General features: G+C 40.7%; 1 protein-coding gene and 2 long non-coding RNA genes across 11 annotated transcripts in view; all 3 read right to left on the reverse strand.

The window, feature by feature from the left end:
* LOC111319103 (uncharacterized) overlaps window positions 1-3,429 on the reverse strand; it is a 20,286-nt gene extending 16,857 nt beyond the window's left edge. For 2 of the 9 annotated variants that reach the window (XR_015995625.1, XR_015995622.1), the window contains exon 1: window positions 3,128-3,429. This is a non-coding gene — a long non-coding RNA (uncharacterized LOC111319103). Of the gene's footprint in view, window positions 1-357; window positions 429-866; window positions 979-3,127 lie in introns of all 9 variants that reach the window. The other 7 variants (XR_015995621.1, XR_015995620.1, XR_015995611.1 and 4 more) reach the window with 4 other exon arrangements.
* A 1,063-nt stretch (window positions 3,430-4,492) lies between these two features.
* LOC148741750 (uncharacterized) lies at window positions 4,493-15,963 on the reverse strand. The gene is given in 5 exon segments (XM_088737479.1): window positions 4,493-6,875; window positions 7,578-8,403; window positions 8,524-11,763; window positions 12,004-15,373; window positions 15,614-15,963. Coding segments are annotated over 5 exon segments (9,303 nt in total). The 3' UTR covers window positions 4,493-5,358.
* A 3,250-nt stretch (window positions 15,964-19,213) lies between these two features.
* Window positions 19,214-20,782, reverse strand: LOC148741751 (uncharacterized). The gene is made up of 3 exons (XR_015995822.1): window positions 20,175-20,782; window positions 19,686-19,752; window positions 19,214-19,314 (listed from the first exon to the last, which is right to left on the reverse strand). It is a non-coding gene; the product is annotated as an uncharacterized LOC148741751 (long non-coding RNA).
* Between the last annotated feature and the right edge of the window lie 979 nt (window positions 20,783-21,761).

The following is a 21,761-nucleotide window of genomic DNA, read 5'->3' on the forward strand; positions in this document are numbered from 1 at the left end:
AGCGTTTGAAACCTTGTTGAGACAAGATATTATGATCTCTTGTTTTGCGTTCATTACATGACAGGTGGATCAAGCATGAAGTGTGTAGAATTGTTTTGTCTTCCTCAACCTTTTCATCATGAACTTTCATTCCATAAGAAAATTGAAGAAATAATGCTCTTTGTTCTAGCAAAATGACACTGAAGTTTGCAAAAAGGTTCAATGAAAATTCATACAAAAAATAAACAAGGCATCTGACAGGATGTGGCGGTGCGGATCCACATAATTCCCCTACTTCCGCATCCTCCACATCCTTGGGGCATATTTCTGCATAAAACTAGAAAATTTCTACATATAAGCAAGAAAGCAACTGCTTACCATCCTCAGAAGCAAAAATAGGGAAAAGAATGATCATTTTGAAGAAGTTATTCACCCGTCTTGCTTCCTATCTACATGGATAAATGTGTAAAAATTCAGTGATTTCGTGTTTGCATTTTAACTTGACTTCTGAGTAAACTTTATAAGCATCTATGAAGTTATTTAAAATGGTTTTCTTTCATTAGAATTTGTTTTTGAGAAAATATGACTTCAGAAAAAATTACTGTGCACTGTGTTTTCTTTCTTGCTGTCTTTTGTGTTTTCTTTCCACATAAGCAAGCAAAACACTAAGGAATAAATGGGTAAAATATTTTTCTCATTTTCTTCTTGTTTTTTCATGGGGACCAATTGTCCAAAAAATTTTGTTTTTTGATTAAACCAAAGGCAGCAAGATTAAACCAATTTGACCCATAAATTATAGGGGTAGACATCCCTTTCACCACAGCAGGTCACTTGCATTATTATCACCGGGAGAAGAGCTTTTCCTTTCATGCAAGAGCAAGCATTACCATGACGTGATGCACAGCTCGAGTGCTTGGGGGCAATAGCAGGTGCCATCCTTAACACAGGTTCATTTCTTGATATAGGTTGACCAGCAAGTGGTTTGTGTGATGTTCATGCCTAATATTTTGTCCAACCAGTCCAAAGAAGAAATATAAAATGCAATAAGTTGTGGAAATATTTTGAACTCAAAGTGCTACCACCGATTTTGGAAGATAAACATGCAATAAATTTGACTTGAAAGATAATTCTTAGTTTTATTTGAGAGTTGCCTCTTTAAGTAGCCATTCTAAACAAGTAGAGGACAACATAACAAACCTATCCATGACAAAAAAAAAAAAGGCAAAAAGAGATGGATGTGCAAACTGAAATCTTTTATTAGTGTGGTATTGCAGCGAAGAAGAACCAGCACTGCAGTGTTGCAGTGATCTCGAACCTTACAGTGTAACATGTTTGTAATTTCAAACTGAAGGTGTTCAATGAAATAATTAATGCAGTTTAATAACCTGTAGCTGATTGTACAACAAAATAGCAATACATTTAACATCCGAGTGAATCTTGAATTAACAAATGGTAAACACCACAGTGTACACTATTGAGTTATGGATGCATGCAGGAGGTTGCTAAGCATGAAAGAAGCGTAAGAGTCGCTCGAGGCAACAGGCAAGAGCGACTCTAGCTTCTTGAGTGCTTAGCAAACCTCCCAAGTGCATCCATAACTCAATAGTGTACGCTGTGGTGTTTACCATTTGTTTTATAACATAACATTGATACATTGTAGCTAAAGAGTTCCCTTTTATTTAACAAATCTTACATGGCCAGAAAAAACAAGCGCGTGCGGAAAAATAGTCTTTGCATTTGCTCACGTCAGCAGCGTACACCCATGGGCAAATGGGGGACGCTAAGTTGATCAATCAGAGCGTGTGCTTTACTTTGGTTATGTTATAATAAGAATTAGCTGATCGACCCCAAGCAAGGTTTGTTTATATTATAATCGGCCTCTCAACCTCTATCACATGCACTATCGGCCAGCCAAAGACCAGCACACAGTAAACATGAGTAAAACCAGACAAGGTAAATCCTGAGACTCTTTTTCTATTGCAGTGTCGGTGTGTTGATAATATTTCTTGTAGTGATGTGGTGTTTGTTCTCTTCCGTTTGCAGCATTGCATTATTTTGAACCCTCCACGTCCCACTAAATAAACCAAACCCTAATCAACTAAAATAATCCAAAAGGCCAAGTCCAGTAAAAAGGAAAATACAAAAAGGCCTACTGAGAACTTAAAGAAAGTGCAGTAAACCATGACTGACCTAATTACAAGTTATAATAGTTTTGCCAGCACTTGATTGGTTGAGACTGGTAAATTAGATACATTTGCATCCTTCTTATATAAACACAGTGAAAAGAAAATGGAAAAAGCATATTCCTAGCCAAGTATTAGGCTAGTGAGTGCGCACTGATTGAAAAAAGGGCTGTACATGCTGTGAGTAACAAAAACAAAAGGTACTTATTACACGGAATAAAATAGTAACATATCGTGGTGTATCTTATCTACACCTCCCAAAAGTTGTTGCAAAATCAGGTGGCTCAAGTTTCAACAGGCTCTCAAATACTTGACACCAGTTCAGTACTTAGCAACAGCAAAACACACACAAGTCTCACTTTTGAAATTTTTCAAGCGAGAGGTTTTAACTTGTATTCTCTTACAGACTTAAAGACTTCTTTAAATTCCTAGATCTTTTCTTTTTCTCTTTACAATGAACGGTCTCATAAGTGATGAAGGTTAGGTTGTGTCCCGGGCCAGGTAATTACATTCGCCTTAATATTCTGATTAAGATTTTCTTTTTTCGCTTTTTCATGAGAAAATTCGATGCACTCGTGCGCACATTTACACGTATTTTCATGGTGAATTTAAAATGCAACATCAACACCAACAACAACTGCAAATGTAACCGTATTCTTGCCAACTCCTTCCAGACTTTTCAAATACCTTCTCTGTTGCCTAAGAAAACTCTTTTTAAATGCGACTTCAATCATACATGTTTACCGCCTGCAACCACAGCTCCAACAGTGTTTTCCGTCGCAAATCAAGCGCACGTGCTCAAAGTGTTTATTACTGAATTTGAATTTCCCGCATATTAATCAGAAAATATTAATCACAGTATTCTGGCCGGGCCACGAGGGCACCTTGAAAGTAAAAATAATTGGGGAAAGACGTTTCTTGAATTAAAAGAGTTTGTATAGCAGTTTTTGAGGTTTAATTTTTACCTGGCTGAATGTCCTAATGCTCTCCATCCTGTCTCCATTCGCATTCTGCAGCAGCTGTTATCATTTTTCCATCCAAAAACTACCACACAACTACTAACTTGTTCTAAAGGGCAAGTGATGCTTGAGGCCCAGTTTTCAGTCCCAGTTTAAGGTCAAAACGAGTAGATTGGTTCATTGTTTCCTCTCATATTTAAAGTTCCGTCGTCTACGTAAGTACTTCCACAACGCAGGGATATCGAAAACCCTGTTACACCGCCATATTGGCATCATTTCCACTTGTTCCCAGTATTTCCGGCAAGACTCGCAACGCAACCACGCAACAAGCAAACTTGCGCGTCAACAGGCAAGCTAACCGCCTCCCGGTTAGCTCAATGGATAGAGCGCTGGACTCTAGTGCGGGAGGTCGAGGGTCCGAGCCCCGGCCGGACCAACACTCAAGGTCTTAAAATAATTGAGAAGAATCTGCTACCTTTCTATAACATCAAGAAATGGTTAGATATTCTAGTCTTCCCGGATAGGGACGAATAAATGGAGGTCCCGTCTCCTGCAGGGTTGGGGCAGGAGACGTTAATTTCCCACAGACGAGATTACTGTGTGATGGATGTCCTCCCCTGGGGTGGGACGGGTGGGTTAGGAGAGCAGGTCCACATCAGCTATTTCAGCTGCCAATTAATCAACCTGCTTAAACAAATAAATGAACTTCAACTTCAACTTCACGCAGATCTTTCTGGAAGTAATATTGGGGCTTTGGGAGAATGTTGTGAGGTCCTAACAACTTTTAGGCCGAACGTATTCCCAAAAGTTATCGTTTTTATTCTTGAATAGGAGTGAATGAGCAAGCCTTTGGGCGAGTGGAAAGCAGCAGACTTCGAGTGACTGCATCATTGTCATCATCATTCTACATCGTTGCCATCAGAGGCTTCTAATTACGTGTTGTAATTAGATGCTAAAAACATTAAAATATACTTCTTTTGTTCTTTCCAGAATTATGTCGAAGCTGTGTTTCCTCATTCTTTGTGTGCCGATAGGTTCGATTTTAAAGATTTGATCAGCAGGTAACTTCAACCAATAGTCCTCTTTTCATTATTACAGTTGGACGTAAAAACGACCGACCTCACTACATGTTTGGGAAATAAACCCCACAAACTGTCCTTTCAACTCCCCAGACCCTTGAGCAAGGTATCCTATTTTCCATAGAGTTTTAAAATATCATTAATAATGATGTAGTTGATAACATTCCCTACACCATGGCCATGACTAGGTTTGTACAGTTGAAATCAATATCGCATAACGAACGGTCAGGTGACAGTTAAAACAAATAAGTACTACATCTGTTACCAGTGAATAACTTTAACACCCAAAGAGTTATTTTTCCCTCTCGCTTTTATTAATTTATCTTTTATTTGTCAAAATTTTCATTCCAAGGTGCCTTCTTGTCAAACTTACAAATAATCAATGACGAACTTGTTAAAAGAATCGAAATGCTGAATGCGTGAAATAAGACCAACTGGTGTAACATTAAGTGCTTTTATTATATGTCGTAGATCTGATGAGCAGTCTCCTCGACTTACTTATGGATTTCCCGAGGAAAAAACTTATGCACTACTATCGTTTTGACTGGTGAAGTCCTCTAATGATTGTTTCCTTTTTTACGACCACTGTTAAAAAAAAAAAAAGCTTTATCGCTTATAGATACAAAACGAAATTATTTGGGGAATCAATCTCAAGTCAAAAAATGTTGCCTTCTCGGAGCAGGTCCAAACAGAAACCATGAAGAACGCTCGGCGCCTTAAAAAAGTTACTGTGATAAACACATTTCCGACTATATACATCAGACAATGGAAAGCTTCTTTGAAACAAATTACTTGACATTTGATTAGTCTGACTAAATTATCACTTTCGAAGAAAAATAACTTAAAAATTCGATCAACTTAACTAACCAATGACGGCTTCTAAAAAATAAATTATATATTCTCAATATTCGATCGACTACGTAATTCAACACTTTTGAAATAGAGGGCTTTTACAATTTGATAACTGCTAAACTTCCATAAAGAGTACATTGACTAGGTTCCCGCTCCAGGTCATTACACATAGCAGTTAGATAAACATTTTTCAGAATGTTTCGCTGTATGTATCATTTTCGTCCCTGATATATAATTTCCTTCCCCCACAGGGAAACAATAAACATTTTTAAGTCTAATCAATAGGGTCCACTTTACTCGTGCCTATCAAGGTGTAGTTGACTTTGGCCAATTTTCAAAATCAAATGTCACGTTGTCGCCAATGAGCATAAATGAAGCCCACTGAGATACTTTGTCAAAGCCGTTACTTCTCATCCACTTCCTAGCCTCGTGAAGAGATTCACTGGCGCTTTTACTGCGGAACAAATGATCGTAGAAGCAACTCATAAACTCTTCTGTTGCTTCATCCTCCAGTGCCCATCGTGCCGCCAACACCGAGCGAGCACCGGATCCTAGGAACGCTCGGGCGATACCAACAACTCCCTCTGCTTTGACCCGTCCACGCGCACTGTGACAACAGCTGAGAACAACCAGTTTCGCTCTAACCTGAACTTCTGAAATGTCCTTCATCGTCAAAAGGTAGTCTTTCTCTCGTGGAGGACAGTCAATGGGGTCCTTAGGACAGAGAACAATCTCTCCTCTATCGGGACTACCATGGGCAGCAAAATGTATCAAGCTCGCTGAATTTATCGCTTGAAGTACAGCCTGTTTTGTTGCGCGGTCTCCAATCAAGGGCTTTATGCCAAGACGACTTCCAATCGTCTCGGCTTCCTTTCTTGCACGTGGCAATGGTTTTACTATTGTGCGTCTACCTTTGTACAATACCTCTCTAACCTCGGGATCACCGACTATCAGCGCACCACTCTTACTGTGGTACTCTGAAGGACTGTCCTGAATGAGCTTCAGAGTAGTCAAGGAGGGAACGATGCGGATCCTGAATGTGTCCGAAAAATATTTGCCCTCTTTGTCAGTTAAGGCTGCAAATGGCACTTGGTACATGCAAGAATCAGGGACAATTATGATCTCTGGCTCCCTCAGAAAATCGGCCACAGAGGCGATGATTATGTTGTGACAAAGGTGGAGATTCGTTTTAGTTATGTCTTTTGCAGGGTTGCAGAAGCTTTCTTTTAAAAACTTGTCTAAGTCAGGGACTAATCCGGTCAATTCATTTTTGTTCGGGCTTGCTTCCTTTTCTGTAAAACGAATAGCTTCTGTTCCTTTGAGAATCCAAAATCGTACATCTGCTTTACCAACTGAGATGTAAAGGCATGTACAGTCTCTCTCCTTCCTGATAATGTTCTGAATGCCACACCAAGATTGTGGATTGCCTGAAATCTGCTCTTCAATAGAGAACTGAGCTGCCATCATGTCGGCTAGGCCTCTTCCCCGTTTCAGCTCTTCGACGTAAAGAGCATCTTCTGAATTCCCGGTGGAGGAAAGCAACAAACTAAGCAACTGGTAGGTAGAGGCGCCGTGCTCCTCTAAAAGAGATATTTTAAACTGATCGCTGTCTTTAATAAAACCCCGCAAAGTATCGAACTTTTCAGTGCAGCGATAAAGACAGGAAACGGCCTCTTTACGGTCAAATTGTGATAGCCTCAACACTGCTAGACTACAAAGGCATTTAAACTCAATGAGATTGTGTCCAATATCCTTGCTTAAAAAGAGACCCTTATTGAGGTAATATTCAGCTACTTCATGATTACCGAGTGACTTAAAACATGCTCCTAAATTTGCGTATTCGACTGCTTCCTCAGCTCTGTGGCCCATTTTCAAGTGAATATCGAGGGCTTTCTCGAGATATTCTTGAGCTTTGGTATATTCACCACGCTGAAAAGAAATAACGCCAAGATTTCTGTAATCTTCTGCTTCTCCTCCTCTGTCACCGAGTTCCATTCTTATTGCACGTGCTTTCTTTAGATAATCGTCACCCTTTAAAAATTTACCACTCAAAAAAAACAAAACCGCCAGCTTTCCATAAATACTGGCCTCAGTTCTTCTGCAGCCAATACTCTTTGTGATTAAAAGCGATGTGTCAAAATATCTAAGAGCCTCGTCATGCTCACCAAGCCATCCGAACAATGTTCCTAGGTTTCCGTAGCTCACTGCTTGTCCCTTTCTGTCACCGATTACTTTTCTGATCGCAAGTGCTTTCTCTTGATACTCTAGGGCCTTCTCATATCTACTAAGGGATTGGAACAATGTTCCTAGGTTTCCGTAGCTTGCTGACTCTCCTTCCTGGTCGCCGATTTCTATTCTGATAGCGAGTGCTTTTTCTTGATACTCTTGGGCCTTGTCATATCTACCAAGACATTGGAACAAAGTTCCTAGGTTTCCGTAGCTTCCTGCTTCTCCTTCTTTGTCAATGATTTCTTTTCTGATAGCGAGTGCTTTCTCTTGATACTCTTGGGCCTTGTCATATCTACTAAGGGATTGGAACAATGTTCCTAGGTTTCCGTAGCTTGCTGACTCTCCTTCTTGGTCGCCGATTTCTATTCTGATAGCGAGTGCTTTTTCTTGATACTCTTCGGCCTTATGATATCTACCGAGAGATTGGAACAAAGTTCCTAGGTTTCCGTAGCTTCCTGCTTCTCCTTCTTTGTCGCCGATTTGTATTCTGATAGCGAGTGCTTTTTCTTGATACTCTTGGGCCTTGTTATATCTACCAAGAGATTGGAAAAATGTTCCTAGGTTTCCGTAGCTTGCTGCTTCTCCCTCTTTGTCACAGATTTCTTTTCTGATAGCGAGTGCTTTCTCTTGATACTCTTGGGCCTTGACATATCTACTAAGAGATTGGAACAATGTTCCTAGGTTTCCGTAGCTTGCTGCTTCTCCTTTCTTGTCGCCAATTTCTATTCTGATTGCGAGTGCTTTCTCTTGATACTCTTGGGCCTTATCATATCTACTAAGGGATTGGAACAATGTTCCTAGGTTTCCGTAGCTTGCTGCTTCTCCTTTCTTGTCGCCAATTTCTATTCTGATTGCGAGTGCTTTCTCTTGATACTCTTGGGCCTTGTCATATCTACTAAGGGATTGGAACAATGTTCCTAGGTTTCCGTAGCTTGCTGACTCTCCTTCTTGGTCGCCGATTTCTATTCTGATAGCAAGTGCTTTTTCTTGATACTCTTCGGCCTTATGATATCTACCGAGAGATTGGAACAAAGTTCCTACGTTTCCATAGCTTGCTGCTTCTCCTTCTTTGTCGCCAATTTCTATTCTGATAGCGAATGCTTTTTCTTGATACTCTTGGGCCTTGTTATATCTACCAAGAGATTGGAACAACGTTCCTAGGTTTCCGTAGCTTGCTGCTTCTCCTTCTTTGTCACTGATTTCTTTTCTGATAGCGAGTGCTTTCTCTTGATACTATTGGGCCTTGTCATATCTACTAAGGGATTGGAACAATGTCCCTAGGTTTCCGTAGCTTGCTGCTTCTCCTTTCTTGTCGCCAATTTCTCTTCTAATTGCGAGTGCCTTCTCCTGATACTCTAGGGCCTTGTCATATCTACTAAGGGATTGGAACAATGTTCCTAGGTTTCCGTAGCTTGCTGCTTCTCCTTTTTTGTCGCCAATTTCTATTCTGATAGCGAGTGCTTTCTCTTGATACTCTTGGGCCTTGTCATATCTACTAAGGGATTGGAACAATGTTCCTAGGTTTCCATAGCTTGCTGACTCTCCTTCTTGGTCGCCGATTTCTATTCTGATAGCGAGTGCTTTTTCTTGATACTCCTCGGCCTTATGATATCTACCGAGAGATTGGAACAAAGTTCCTAGGTTTCCGTAGCTTCCTGCTTCTCCCTCTTTGTCACTGATTTCTTTTCTGATAGTGAGTGCTTTCTCTTGATACTCTTGGGCCTTGTCATATCTACTAAGGGATTGGAACAATGTTCCTAGGTTTCCGTAGCTTGCTGCTTCTCCTTTCTTGTCGCCAATTTCTATTCTGATTGCGAGTGCTTTCTCTTGATACTCTTGGGCCTTGTCATATCTACTAAGGGATTGGAGCAATGTTCCTAGGTTTCCGTAGCTTGCTGACTCTCCTTCTTGGTCGCCGATTTCTATTCTGATAGCGAGTGCTTTTTCTTGATACTCTTGGGCCTTGTCATATCTACCAAGAGATTGGAACAATGTTCCTAGGTTTCCGTAGCTTGCTGCTTCTCCCTCTTTGTCATTGATTTCTTTTCTGATAGCGAGTGCTTTCTCTTGATACTCTTGGGCCTTGTCATATCTACTAAGGGATTGGAACAATGTCCCTAGGTTTCCGTAGCTTGCTGCTTCTCCTTTCTTGTCGCCAATTTCTCTTGTAATTGCGAGTGCCTTCTCCTGATACTCTTGGGCCTTGTCATATCTACTAAGGGATTGGAACAATGTTCCTAGGTTTCCGTAGCTTGCTGCTTCTCCTTTCTTGTCGCCAATTTCTATTCTGATAGCGAGTGCTTTCTCTTGGTACTCTTGGGCCTTGTCATATCTACTAAGGGATTGGAACAATGTTCCTAGGTTTCCGTAGCTTGCTGACTCTCCTTGTTGGTCGCCGATTTCTATTCTGATAGCGAGTGCTTTTTCTTGATACTCTTCGGCCTTATGATATCTACCGAGAGATTGAAACAAAGTTCCTAGGTTTCCGTAGCTTGCTGCTTCTCCTTCTTTGTCGCCGATTTGTTTTCTGATAGCGAGTGCTTTTTTTTGATACTCTTGGGCCTTGTTATATCTACCAAGAAATTGGAACAATGTTCCTAGGTTTCCGTAGCTTGCTGCTTCTCCTTCTTTGTCACAGATTTCTTTTCTGATAGCGAGTGCTTTCTCTTGATACTCTTGGGCCTTGACATATCTACTAAGGGATTGGAACAATGTTCCTAGGTTTCCGTAGCTTGCTGCTTCTCCTTTCTCGTCGCCAATTTCTATTCTGATTGCGAGTGCTTTCTCTTGATACTCTTGGGCCTTGTCATATCTATTAAGGGATTGGAACAAGGTTCCTAGGTTTCCGTAGCTTACTGACTCTCCTTCTTGGTCGCCGATTTCTATTCTGATAGCGAGTGCTTTTTCTTGATATTCTTCGGCCTTATGATATCTACCGAGAGATTGGAACAAAGTTCCTAGGTTTCCGTAGCTTCCTGCTTCTCCTTCTTTGTCGCCGATTTGTATTCTGATAGCGAGTGCTTTTTCTTGATACTCTTGGGCCTTGTTATATCTACCAAGAGATTGGAACAATGTTCCTAGGTTTCCGTAGCTTGCTGCTTCTCCTTCTTTGTCACGGATTTCTTTTCTGATAGCGAGTGCTTTCTCTTGATACTCTTGGGCCTTGACATATCTACTAACGGATTGGAACAATGTTCCTAGGTTTCCGTAGCTTGCTGCTTCTCCTTTCTTGTCGCCAATTTCTATTCTGATTGCGAGTGCTTTCTCTAGATACTCTTGGGCCTTGTCATATCTACTAAGGGATTGGAACAATGTTCCTAGGTTTCCGTAGCTTGCTGACTCTCCTTCTTGGTCGCCGATTTCTATTCTGATAGCGAGTGCTTTTTCTTGATACTCCTGGGCCTTGTCATATCTACCAAGAGATTGGAACAATGTTCCTAGGTTTCCGTAGCTTGCTGCTTCTCCTTCTTTGTCACAGATTTCTTTTCTGATAGCGAGTGCGTTCTCTTGATACTCTTGGGCCTTGTCATATCTACTAAGGGATTGGAACAATGTCCCTAGGTTTCCGTAGCTTGCTGCTTCTCCTTTCTTGTCGCCAATTTCTCTTCTAATTGTGAGTGCCTTCTCCTGATACTCTTGGGCCTTGTCATATCTACTAAGGGATTGGAACAATGTTCCTAGGTTTCCGTAGCTTGCTGCTTTTCCTTTCTTGTCGCCAATTTCTATTCTGATTGCGAGTGCTTTCTCTTGATACTCTTGGGCCTTGTCATATCTACTAAGGGATTGGAACAATGTTCCTAGGTTTCCGTAGCTTGCTGACTCTCCTTCTTGGTCGCCGATTTGTATTCTGATAGAGAGTGCTTTTTCTTGATACTCTTCGGCCTTATGATATCTACCGAGAGATTGGAACAAAGTTCCTAGGTTTCCGTAGCTTGCTGCTTCTCCTTCTTTGTCGCCGATTTGTATTCTGATATCGAGTGCTTTTTCTTGATATTGTTGGGCCTTGTTATATCTACCAAGAGATTGGAACAATGTTCCTAGGTTTCCGTAGCTTCCTGCTTCTCCTTGTTTGTCGCCGATTTCTATTCTGATAGCGAGTGCTTTTTCTTGATACTCCTGGGCCTTGTCATATCTACCAAGAGACTGGAACAATGTTCCTAGGTTTCCGTAGCTTGCTGCTTCTCCCTCTTTGTCACTGATTTCTTTTCTGATAGCGAGTGCTTTCTCTTGATACTCTTGGGCCTTGTCATATCTACTAAGGGATTGGAACAATGTCCCTAGGTTTCCGTAGCTTGCTGCTTCTCCTTTCTTGTCGCCAATTTCTCTTCTAATTGCGAGTGCCTTCTCCTGATACTCTTGGGCCTTGTCATATCTACTAAGGGATTGGAACAATGTTCCTAGGTTTCCGTAGCTTGCTGCTTCTCCTTTCTTGTCGCCAATTTCTATTCTGATTGCGAGTGCTTTCTCTTGATACTCTTGGGCCTTGTCATATCTACTAAGGGATTGGAACAATGTTCCTAGGTTTCCGTAGCTTGCTGACTCTCCTTCATGGTCGCCGATTTCTATTCTGATAGCGAGTGCTTTTTCTTGATACTCTTCGGCCTTATGATATCTACCGAGAGATTGGAACAAAGTTCCTAGGTTTCCGTAGCTTGCTGCTTCTCCTTCTTTGTCGCCGATTTGTATTGTGATAGCGAGTGCTTTTTCTTGATACTCTTGGGCCTTGTTATATCTACCAAGAAATTGGAACAATGTTCCTAGGTTTCCGTAGCTTGCTGCTTCTCCTTGTTTGTCACTGATTTCTTTTCTGATAGCAAGTGCTTTCTCTTGATACTCTTGGGCCTTGACATATCTACTAAGGGATTGGAACAATGTTCCTAGGTTTCCGTAGCGTGCTGCTTCTCCTTTCTTGTCGCCAATTTCTATTCTGATTGCGAGTGCTTTCTCTTGATACTCTTGGGCCTTGTCATATCTACTAAGGGATTGGAGCAATGTTCCTAGGTTTCCGTGGCTTGCTGACTCTCCTTCTTGGTCGCCGATTTCTATTCTGATAGCGAGTGCTTTTTCTTGATACTCTTCGGCCTTATGATATCTACCGAGAGATTGGAACAAAGTTCCTAGGTTTCCGTAGCTTGCTGCTTCTCCTTCTTTGTCGCCGATTTCTATTCTGATAGCGAGTGCTTTTTCTTGATACTCCTGGGCCTTGTTATATCTACCAAGAGATTGGAACAATGTTCCTAGGTTTCCGTAGCTTGCTGCTTCTCCTTCTTTGTCACTGATTTCTTTTCTGATAGCGAGTGCTTTCTCTTGATACTCTTGGGCCTTGTCATATCTACTAAGGGATTGGAACAATGTCCCTAGGTTTCCGTAGCTTGCTGCTTCTCCTTTCTTGTCGCCAATTTCTCTTCTAATTGCGAGTGCCTTCTCCTCATACTCTTGGGCCTTGTCATATCTACTAAGGGATTGGAACAATGTTCCTAGGTTTCCGTAGCTTGCCGCTTCTCCTTTCTTGTCGCCAATTTCTATTCTGATTGCGAGTGCTTTCTCTTGATACTCTTGGGCCTTGTCATATCTACTAAGGGATTGGAACAATGTTCCTAGGTTTCCGTAGCTTGCTGACTCTCCTTCTTGGTCGCCGATTTGTATTCTGATAGCGAGTGCTTTTTCTTGATACTCCTGGGCCTTGTTATATCTACCAAGAGATTGGAACAATGTTCCTAGGTTTCCGTAGCTTGCTGCTTCTCCTTCTTTGTCACAGATTTCTTTTGTGATAGCGAGTGCTTTCTCTTGATACTCTTGGGCCTTGTCATATCTACTAAGGGATTGGAACAATGTCCCTAGGTTTCCGTAGCTTGCTGCTTCTCCTTTCTTGTCGCCAATTTCTCTTCTAATTGCGAGTGCCTTCTCCTCATACTCTTGGGCCTTGTCATATCTACTAAGGGATTGGAACAATGTTCCTAGGTTTCCGTAGCTTGCTGCTTCTCCTTTCTTGTCGCCAATTTCTATTCTGATTGCGAGTGCTTTCTCTTGTTACGCTTGGGCCTTGTCATATCTACTAAGGGATTGGAACAATGTTCCTAGGTTTCCGTAGCTTGCTGACTCTCCTTCTTGGTCGCCGATTTCTATTCTGATAGCGAGTGCTTTTTCTTGATACTCTTCGGCCTTATGATATCTACCGAGAGATTGGAACAAAGTTCCCAGGTTTCCGTAGCTTGCTGCTTCTCCTTCTTTGTCGCCGATTTCTACTCTGATAGCGAGTGCTTTTTCTTGATACTCTTGGGCCTTGTTATATCTACCAAGAGATTGGAACAATGTTCCTAGGTTTCCGTAGCTTGCTGCTTCTCCCTCTTTGTCACTGATTTCTTTTCTGATAGCGAGTGCTTTCTCTTGATACCCTTGGGCCTTGACATATCTACTAAGGGATTGGAACAATGTTCCTAGGTTTCCGTAGCTTGCTGCTTCTCCTTTCTTGTCGCCAATTTCTATTCTGATTGCGAGTGCTTTTTCTTTATACTCTTGGGCCTTGTCATATCTACTAAGGGATTGGAACAATGTTCCTAGGTTTCCATAGCTTGCTGACTCTCCTTCTTGGTCGCCGATTTCTATTCTGATAGCGAGTGCTTTTTCTTGATACTCTTCGGCCCTATGATATCTACCGAGAGATTGGAACAAAGTTCCTAGGTTTCCGTAGCTTGCTGCTTCTCCTTCTTTGTCGCCGATTTGTATTGTGATAGCGAGTGCTTTTTCTTGATACTCCTGGGCCTTGTTATATCTACCAAGAGATTGGAACAGGGTTCCTAGGCTTCCGTAGCTTACTGCTTCTCCTTCTTTGTCGCCGATTTCTATTCTGATAGCGAGTGCTTTCTCTTGATACTCTTGGGCCTTGTCATATCTACCAAGAGATTGGAACAATGTCCCTAGGTTTCCGTAGCTTGCTGCTTCTCCTTTCTTGTCGCCAATTTCTATTCTGATTGCGAGTGCTTTCTCTTGATACTCTTGGGCCTTGTCATATCTACTAAGGGATTGGAACAATGTTCCTAGGTTTCCGTAGCTTGCTGACTCTCCTTCTTGGTCGCCGATTTCTATTCTGATAGCGAGTGCTTTTTCTTGATACTCTTCGGCCCTATGATATCTACCGAGAGATTGGAACAAAGTTCCTAGGTTTCCGTAGCTTGCTGCTTCTCCTTCTTTGTCGCCGATTTGTATTGTGATAGCGAGTGCTTTTTCTTGATACTCCTGGGCCTTGTTATATCTACCAAGAGATTGGAACAGGGTTCCTAGGCTTCCGTACCTTACTGCTTCTCCTTCTTTGTCGCCGATTTCTATTCTGATAGCGAGTGCTTTCTCTTGATACTCTTGGGCCTTGTCATATCTACCAAGAGATTGGAACAATGTCCTTAGGTTTCCGTAGCTTGCTGCTTCTCCCTTCTTGTCGCCAATCTCTATTCTGATAGCGAGTGCTTTCTCTTGATACTCTTGGGCCTTGACATATCTACTAAGGGATTGGAACAATGTCCCTAGGTTTCCGTAGCTTGCTGCTTCTCCTTTCTTATCGCCAATTTCTATTCTGATTGCGAGTGCTGTCTCTTGATACTCTTGGGCCTTATCATATCTACCAAGAGATTGGAGCAAAGTTCCTAGGTTTCCGTAGCTTCCTCCTTCTCCTTTTTTGTCGCCGATTTCTATTCTGATAGCGAGTGCTTTTTCTTGATACTGTTGGGCCTTGTCATATCTACCAAGAGATTGGAACAATGTTCCTAGGTTTCCGTAGCTTGCTGCTTCTCCTTCTTTGTCGCCGATTTGTATTCTGATAGCGAGTGCTTTTTCTTGATACTCTTGGGCCCTGTCATATGTACCAAGATATTGATACAATGTTCCTAGGTTTCCGTAGCTTGCTGCTTCTCCTTGCCTTTCGCCAATTTCTATTCTGATAGCGAGTGCTTTTTCTTGATACTCTTGGGCCTTGTCATATCTACCAAGAGATTGGAACAATGTTCCTAGGTTTCCGTAGCTTGCTGCTTCTCCTGTCTTTTCGCCAATTTCTATTCTGATTGCGAGTGCTTTTTCTTGATACCTCTGTGCCTTGTCATATCTACCAAGAGATTGGAACAATGTTCCTAGGTTTCCATAGCTCGCTGCTTCTCCTTTCTTGTCGCCAATTTCTGTTCTGATTGCGAGTGCTTTCTCTTGATACTCTTGGGCCTTGTCATATTTACTAAGCGACTGAAACAATGTTCCCAGGTTTCCGTAGATTATTGCTTCTCGTTTTGCGTCACTATTCGTTTTCATAATGGCCATTGCTGACTTATAAAATCTTACGGCCCCTGCAAACTTATTTTTATCCTGGAGTATCTTAGCTAGTCTTAACTGTAGGCATCCTTTTACTAGAGTATTATCAGATTTCTGAAATAAGAGCAGTTGTTCCCTGACGTATTCTTCAGTACTTGTGTTGTCAAATAGTGTGGAGTAGGCCTTCATTGCTGTAGTAAAGACATTTTGGTAAAGTAATTTTGTAACTGGAATGTCCTCTCTTAATGCCCCATTGCGTAGCAAAATGAAGCATTCCTGGCACATCTTGATAGCTTGTAGAACACGGCCAGTGTTGAGAAGGAAAATGGCCACAGCTAAACCTATGCTGATAAGTAACGTGGTGGGTACTTTCTCTTTTGTGTTGTCTATCATGGCCTTGTTCGCTGTTGGTGTCAGAATTAAAGGAAATTAAACATAGTACATCAAGAGGAGTGACTTTGACAATACTAACTCAGTGGCGGTTTTACAGTTTGAAATGATGTACACTAGAGGCGAGTAATCGGGCTAATACTGGAGAGGGGGGGAGTGTTCGCAACTAGGCGAGTGCTCATAAAATTTTGACCTACGTTTGAGTTTCAAACTTAATTTTAGTGTATTTAATTGACTTTCTATTAATTCTTCGTGGCTTTTACCATTTTAGACAGGAAACATGAAAAATTTAATCGAGAATGTGACTTCTTTTTCCAGTTCCCGCTTTACTACGGATTGATTGATGAATTGAAATAAATATGTTTACTGTCGAAAAGAAAAAGGAGATTGGCCTTATATTTCATACATTATCATGATTTCACGGCGGCAGCTATGGATGAAAATAGATGAGAAAAGAGCACCTTATTGGTTGGTCGGAGCTCCGAATAATGTAATCTTTATGAATAATAAACATTAGTTCTCACTTTTCAGTTAACGTTCCAGCAAAATTGCAAAGTATTGTTAGAAGATTTTGTTAGGTTTCTCTAACTTTCGCTTCTAAAAGAGCCAAGTGCTGTTTATGAGTTAATTGATATCAATTCTGTGCGGAGGAGGAAAAGTACTAGTTTTTTACATCTTTAGTCGCCTTTAAAGAAAGAGGCGTTGAACGTACGAAATTAAAATCTAAGAAGTATTTTCTTGATCGGGAATTCGACATGGAGTCAACCTAAAACGAGAATATCAAAGGGATTGAAAATATAAGAGGGGTAATTTTCCAGGAAATTCCTCCACGGGATCAATTTCTATAAGGTAAAGCGTTTTTTTCCTAATTGAAATAGCCTTGCGAAAGATAACGGAAACACTCCAATATTCTTCAAATAGTAATTTACGTAGAAATATCTGTCTTAATGTCAAATTCGCGACCACAATAAGAAAAGGTGACAACAATTGTAACTGTAAGGCAAGACCGCCACTGGACAAGAAGACCATCAAAGGGAATAGGAAATGATCAACTTGCTTATCATAACTTTTTTAACTGAATGGCTCATAGTAATATTTCATTTCCATTCATTTTCAACTCTTAACTAAGTTTGAAAACAGATGTAATGAAAATTCTTTCAATGTGCCAGTTTTCTCGCTTAACAGTATTACGTCAATTCTACATAACTTAACATTCACTTAACAGGCGGTCTCTTGTCAAAATCGTTTTTCAAATTTTCTTCTTGTGAAGCTTAAGAAGCATTTTACACCATATTGGATGAAACACAACCAGCCCATAATAGAGTAGAACCCCTGACGCTCAGAAAAAGCAAAATGGCACTTCGCGAAAAAGTGAAAGGCCTTTAGGCACCTTTTACACAATGAGCTTCCGTGGGCATGCACTTTTTCGGTACTCAGGTATGTATGAAACCAACTGCATGAAAATAACTTTGAGGGCTAGGCCAACCACGAACCCTCACTACTCTCCCCAAGCTGTTTTCATTAGAAAGATTTACATTTTTCCCGCTTTTTCCTTTTTTTCTTTTTATTATTTCTTGATGAGGAATTGACTTGTTCACTTCCGAAAGCCAGAGGAATCAAACTCGAGTGTAAACAATCAAAGTGACACTATGGTGAACACGCGGATAAACTATGCAAAACACAATTAAAATATACAGTGATTGTTCTGAAATTAAAGCCAAAAAACCTGTGATTCCAAGAAACAGAATTAGGTTGTCATCTCAAAATGTCCTCCTCAAAGCTTTCCCAGAATCTAAGGCCGTGTTAGCGCCACGAATTTGCATATCAAACCCTCGAACCCCTTTTTTACCCTTTCCTACGCTTTGTATATCCAAGAGTAGGAATTTGCTGTTAAATCAGTATCAAATAAACTTTAATTTTCTTGCAAAAAGAATAAAACGGCCGGCAAAAGTAGCCATGCGAGAGTTCGTTAGTTAGGAGTGTTTCAGAGACACAGGAAAATAGATTGACGAGACTCAAGACAGAGGTGGCGGAGTGTTTTGAACACGGGGGTGGGGGTGGGGGGACATACGCAGCCATACGCATACACCTACTCAATTTCTCTAAACTGCCCTCTGCGTTGTTCGTTGACACAAGCAAATCTCTTTGCCATCTTTACAGTTTCGAGTGTCTGTAATGGTTTTTTTTTCTTCACCTACTTTCATTTTTTTGGGTTCCTACATATAAAATTAACTCGTATAGTTTCCAATAAGCACACTGCCTGGTTTATGGAGAACTGCCGGCAGGTGATAAACTTCTCGCATACAGGCCGCAGCCTGTGTTTTTTACATTTCCTTATAAATTAGTCACGAGATTGGGAATGGATAACGATAAAAACTTCGACCTTATAAGTGTGATATGTATATCTGTATATTAGAAGGAGAAATTACATTTTAATCTGGAACGATTAAAGTGTTAACAGCCGTACCAAATCATATTTCTGAGTTATTGGCTCTTTGCTATTGAGTCATTCGCCAAAATTTTGAATATATTTTCATTGGGATTTGTCTAAAGACGCCAACGTTTTTCCACTGCACACTAGCAGTAAACCCTTCGATGGCTCAGGAGATAAACTTTAATACAATAACATCTTTCATTTTTTGTTGCATTTATGACGGCTTTCCCAGCCACCATTTTAACTATCAGGAATAACAATCCGTTGATTAGTTGCAAAAAGTTTCCAAGATTTTCAAGAGTTGTTCTTCCTGTTGGGGATTAAACGTTACTGCACAGGTAAGAGTTTAACCTTTGCTATCTCCTTCTATTTGATAGAGGTTTATATTTCAATTCGTTTTGCAATTCTCATTTCAGTGTAAAAAGTGCACAGCTGGTGAACGGGAACAAAAACACAAGTTCCTGATATTTTCCTTTAACTTATCTGATAATCAATCGTTTCATATTTTTAGAGTTTTTTGTCAAATACTTTTAGTCGCAGTTTTCATTTTCGATCAATTCAAGTCATCACAAATCGGAAATAAATGAGTTGCATATCTATATTTAGGGGGTCTTTTGGTGCATTTCACTCCTCTTCGGCGATTTTTGATAATAAAACAGCCTGGTATGTTCATCAATTCCAATGTAACACGGCTGTAGCACCCCCCTCCCCCCCTTTCCATCTTTTGAAAAAAGATGTGAAATATCTAGAGTGGCACATAGATAACAGACTGTGCGTTACTGTAACGGTGAGAATATTATCAATGTCTTTACTACTTACAGAACAGATCATATACTTCTGCTGCAATGAAACATTCACTGTCAACACGCGGTGTATTAGACTTTGATCGTGTCTGCCCTGGAAAGTGAAACTTCCCTACACTGCAAGAAATCACGATACTTGACATAAAATATGAAAAATCAATTGCTTTAAAGAAGTTTTCGATGAGATGCATAGAAAACTAAAGTACTGACATAAATAGGGTGCGAGCTTTACGAGTTAATAGATAATTGCTAATTTTCGAATTCAAAAACAACCTCAGCCGTATAGAATTATTATCATTATGCAAATGATCGCTCGGTGTACTGCTCTGAAATTGCGAGTTCTTTGTTTCATAAAAGTAGCACAAACACCGTTGTGAGTTTTTCGAAGAATATCAAACAGGTACAAGGACCTCACTTCGTATTTGTGGTCCAGGTTCAGTCCCTTTTCCCTCTTTCCTTACAAAAAAAAAATAACTGCTGATAATTACCTGCAGAGGTTCAAGCTGAATCAGTTCACCCTGATGTCACCTGATACTTACGATCTTTCAGTCTATTCTAGAGAAATGAATAAAGGGGATAAGTTTCTAAAGAAATTGTGGTGCTGCGTTGGTGGGGGGTAAATTTGTTTACCAAGATAATTTGGTTTAATCAACCGATTTAGTAATGTAAATTGGCCACCATAAAGAGTTTCTAAACTGAAGTTTGGAGTCCTTCGTCAGAGCGAAAGACAAAGGACTAACTCTCAAAAGATCAGCTTTGAAGAACTCTTTGTGGTGGCCAATTCACATTATTCGAGATAAAACCTCTAAAGGTACAAGGAGCCGGTACTGTTGTCATATTCGACCAAAAAGATCGATCGACGGCATCCGTTTCCCTTAGTTTATAGTATCTTTGTCTTCGATCGAAATCGTGCAAATCAAAGCAACTGAAAAATGAAGAGCTCACAAAGAATCAGTCATGACTTGTAGCTATCTTACCGTTTAGAGACAGAAGCTTCAGTTGAACTGTGATCGATGTTGTGATGAAAATCAAAAGAAATAAATACCGAGGGCTGACGTTCCTTGCCAAACACGGTACAAACTGTTTCAGTTTTACAAGCTCATATCCGACGTCAGTTATTAAATTTAGACGTACAAAACCGAAATACGTGTATAGAGATGGAAAATAAAAAATTAGGATAATAGTTATATATGTTCTCTTATCTTCCTTCCAGTGTGAGAAGATACTGAAATAGTTTTATCATATGACCCGTCCGGCCTCGCTCGCGCATTCCCCTCCAAAACCATACTAAAAGCTAACGCGTGCAGGGCCGACGGGTTGACGTGAGCCAGTCCGGAAAAAGCCGTCCGGCCCTGCTGTCCTCACGTCACTTATTCACAAAAACCTAGAGGAAAGCTGAAATGAGAAAAACACTCGCGTTTTTCCAAAGAATCGGGAATCCCTTGTTCTGAATCGAAAAATATAAAGGAAAAGTTACAATTCCAGAATTTAGTTTGTACTCGTGTGGCTGCTTGTGCCCTTCTATTGCGTCCCATTTAGGTTGAAATTTCCAACACTTAGTGGTCTTATGATAAAATATTTTTTGACTGAGTTTGGTCGGGTCAGATGGAAAAATATTCGGCTCTTGGCAATGAGGCACATACCTCTCTGCCCTCCGTTCGTACGTCATGACCTCGATCGAGCCAAATATTTTCCCGTCCGGCCCGACCTAACTCAGTCAATGAGTACCTAGAATTCCACTTATCTTTCCGTAAAATCCGATTTCCATTTTTACGCAGCTAAGATTCTTTTGCGAGGAGTTTATTTGACAGTACAACGTTGTGGTGGACTTTAAAGGGGTTGGGTTAAGAGGTAGCTGAGTAGAAATCACTTTGACCAGAGCCGATTGTATGCGACTAAATTGGATCGAATATAATTCTCAGATCTAGATGAAATTTAAAATGCTTGACGTCGCAGTTTGTGATTGTCTTCTCGTTTGAGCAGTTTTTATCGGTTTATTTTAATTGCAAACATTTCAATAATTATCTCCCAACGCCTTCCGTTTAGTATCACAGAACAACGCGCTAAAGTGAAATGATGAACTTGGTCCGGCTATGTAAAGGGAACTGTAGCTTATAAACAGGACTGTTTCAATTGATAAAAAAGATATGGTAGTCACCACGGCCTATAGCCTTGAGTTTCTTGCCTTTAAAATATAGTTTGACCCAATGCTCGAGCTTTAGTTTCTTCCAACATAAATTGTTCACGTGGGACAGCCAGTGGAATGCGATCTTCTGTTTCGCAGTCATTTTCTACTCTAAGCTTACCATTTCTACCAGCCAGAGGTCTATTTCTGCCGCGCGGTACCGTTTAGAGTCTGGGGATGAAGGACTTCTGAGAATACTAGTGATCCAAGTAAGAGTATAATTCTCTCAAGTAGTAAACGTGGGAAACACGGCATGAAAACCTGAAATGAAATTGCTCTTTTCAAAATCATGAATGCAACATAGAAACGAGATGCTGGTGAGAAATCCAAACAAAATGACATAAACGCCTGCTAAAAGTGTACATTGTGGCTCCGTCGG

Source organism: Stylophora pistillata, chromosome 1, assembly GCF_964205215.1.
Source record: "Stylophora pistillata chromosome 1, jaStyPist1.2, whole genome shotgun sequence".
Taxonomy (NCBI): domain Eukaryota; kingdom Metazoa; phylum Cnidaria; class Anthozoa; order Scleractinia; family Pocilloporidae; genus Stylophora; species Stylophora pistillata.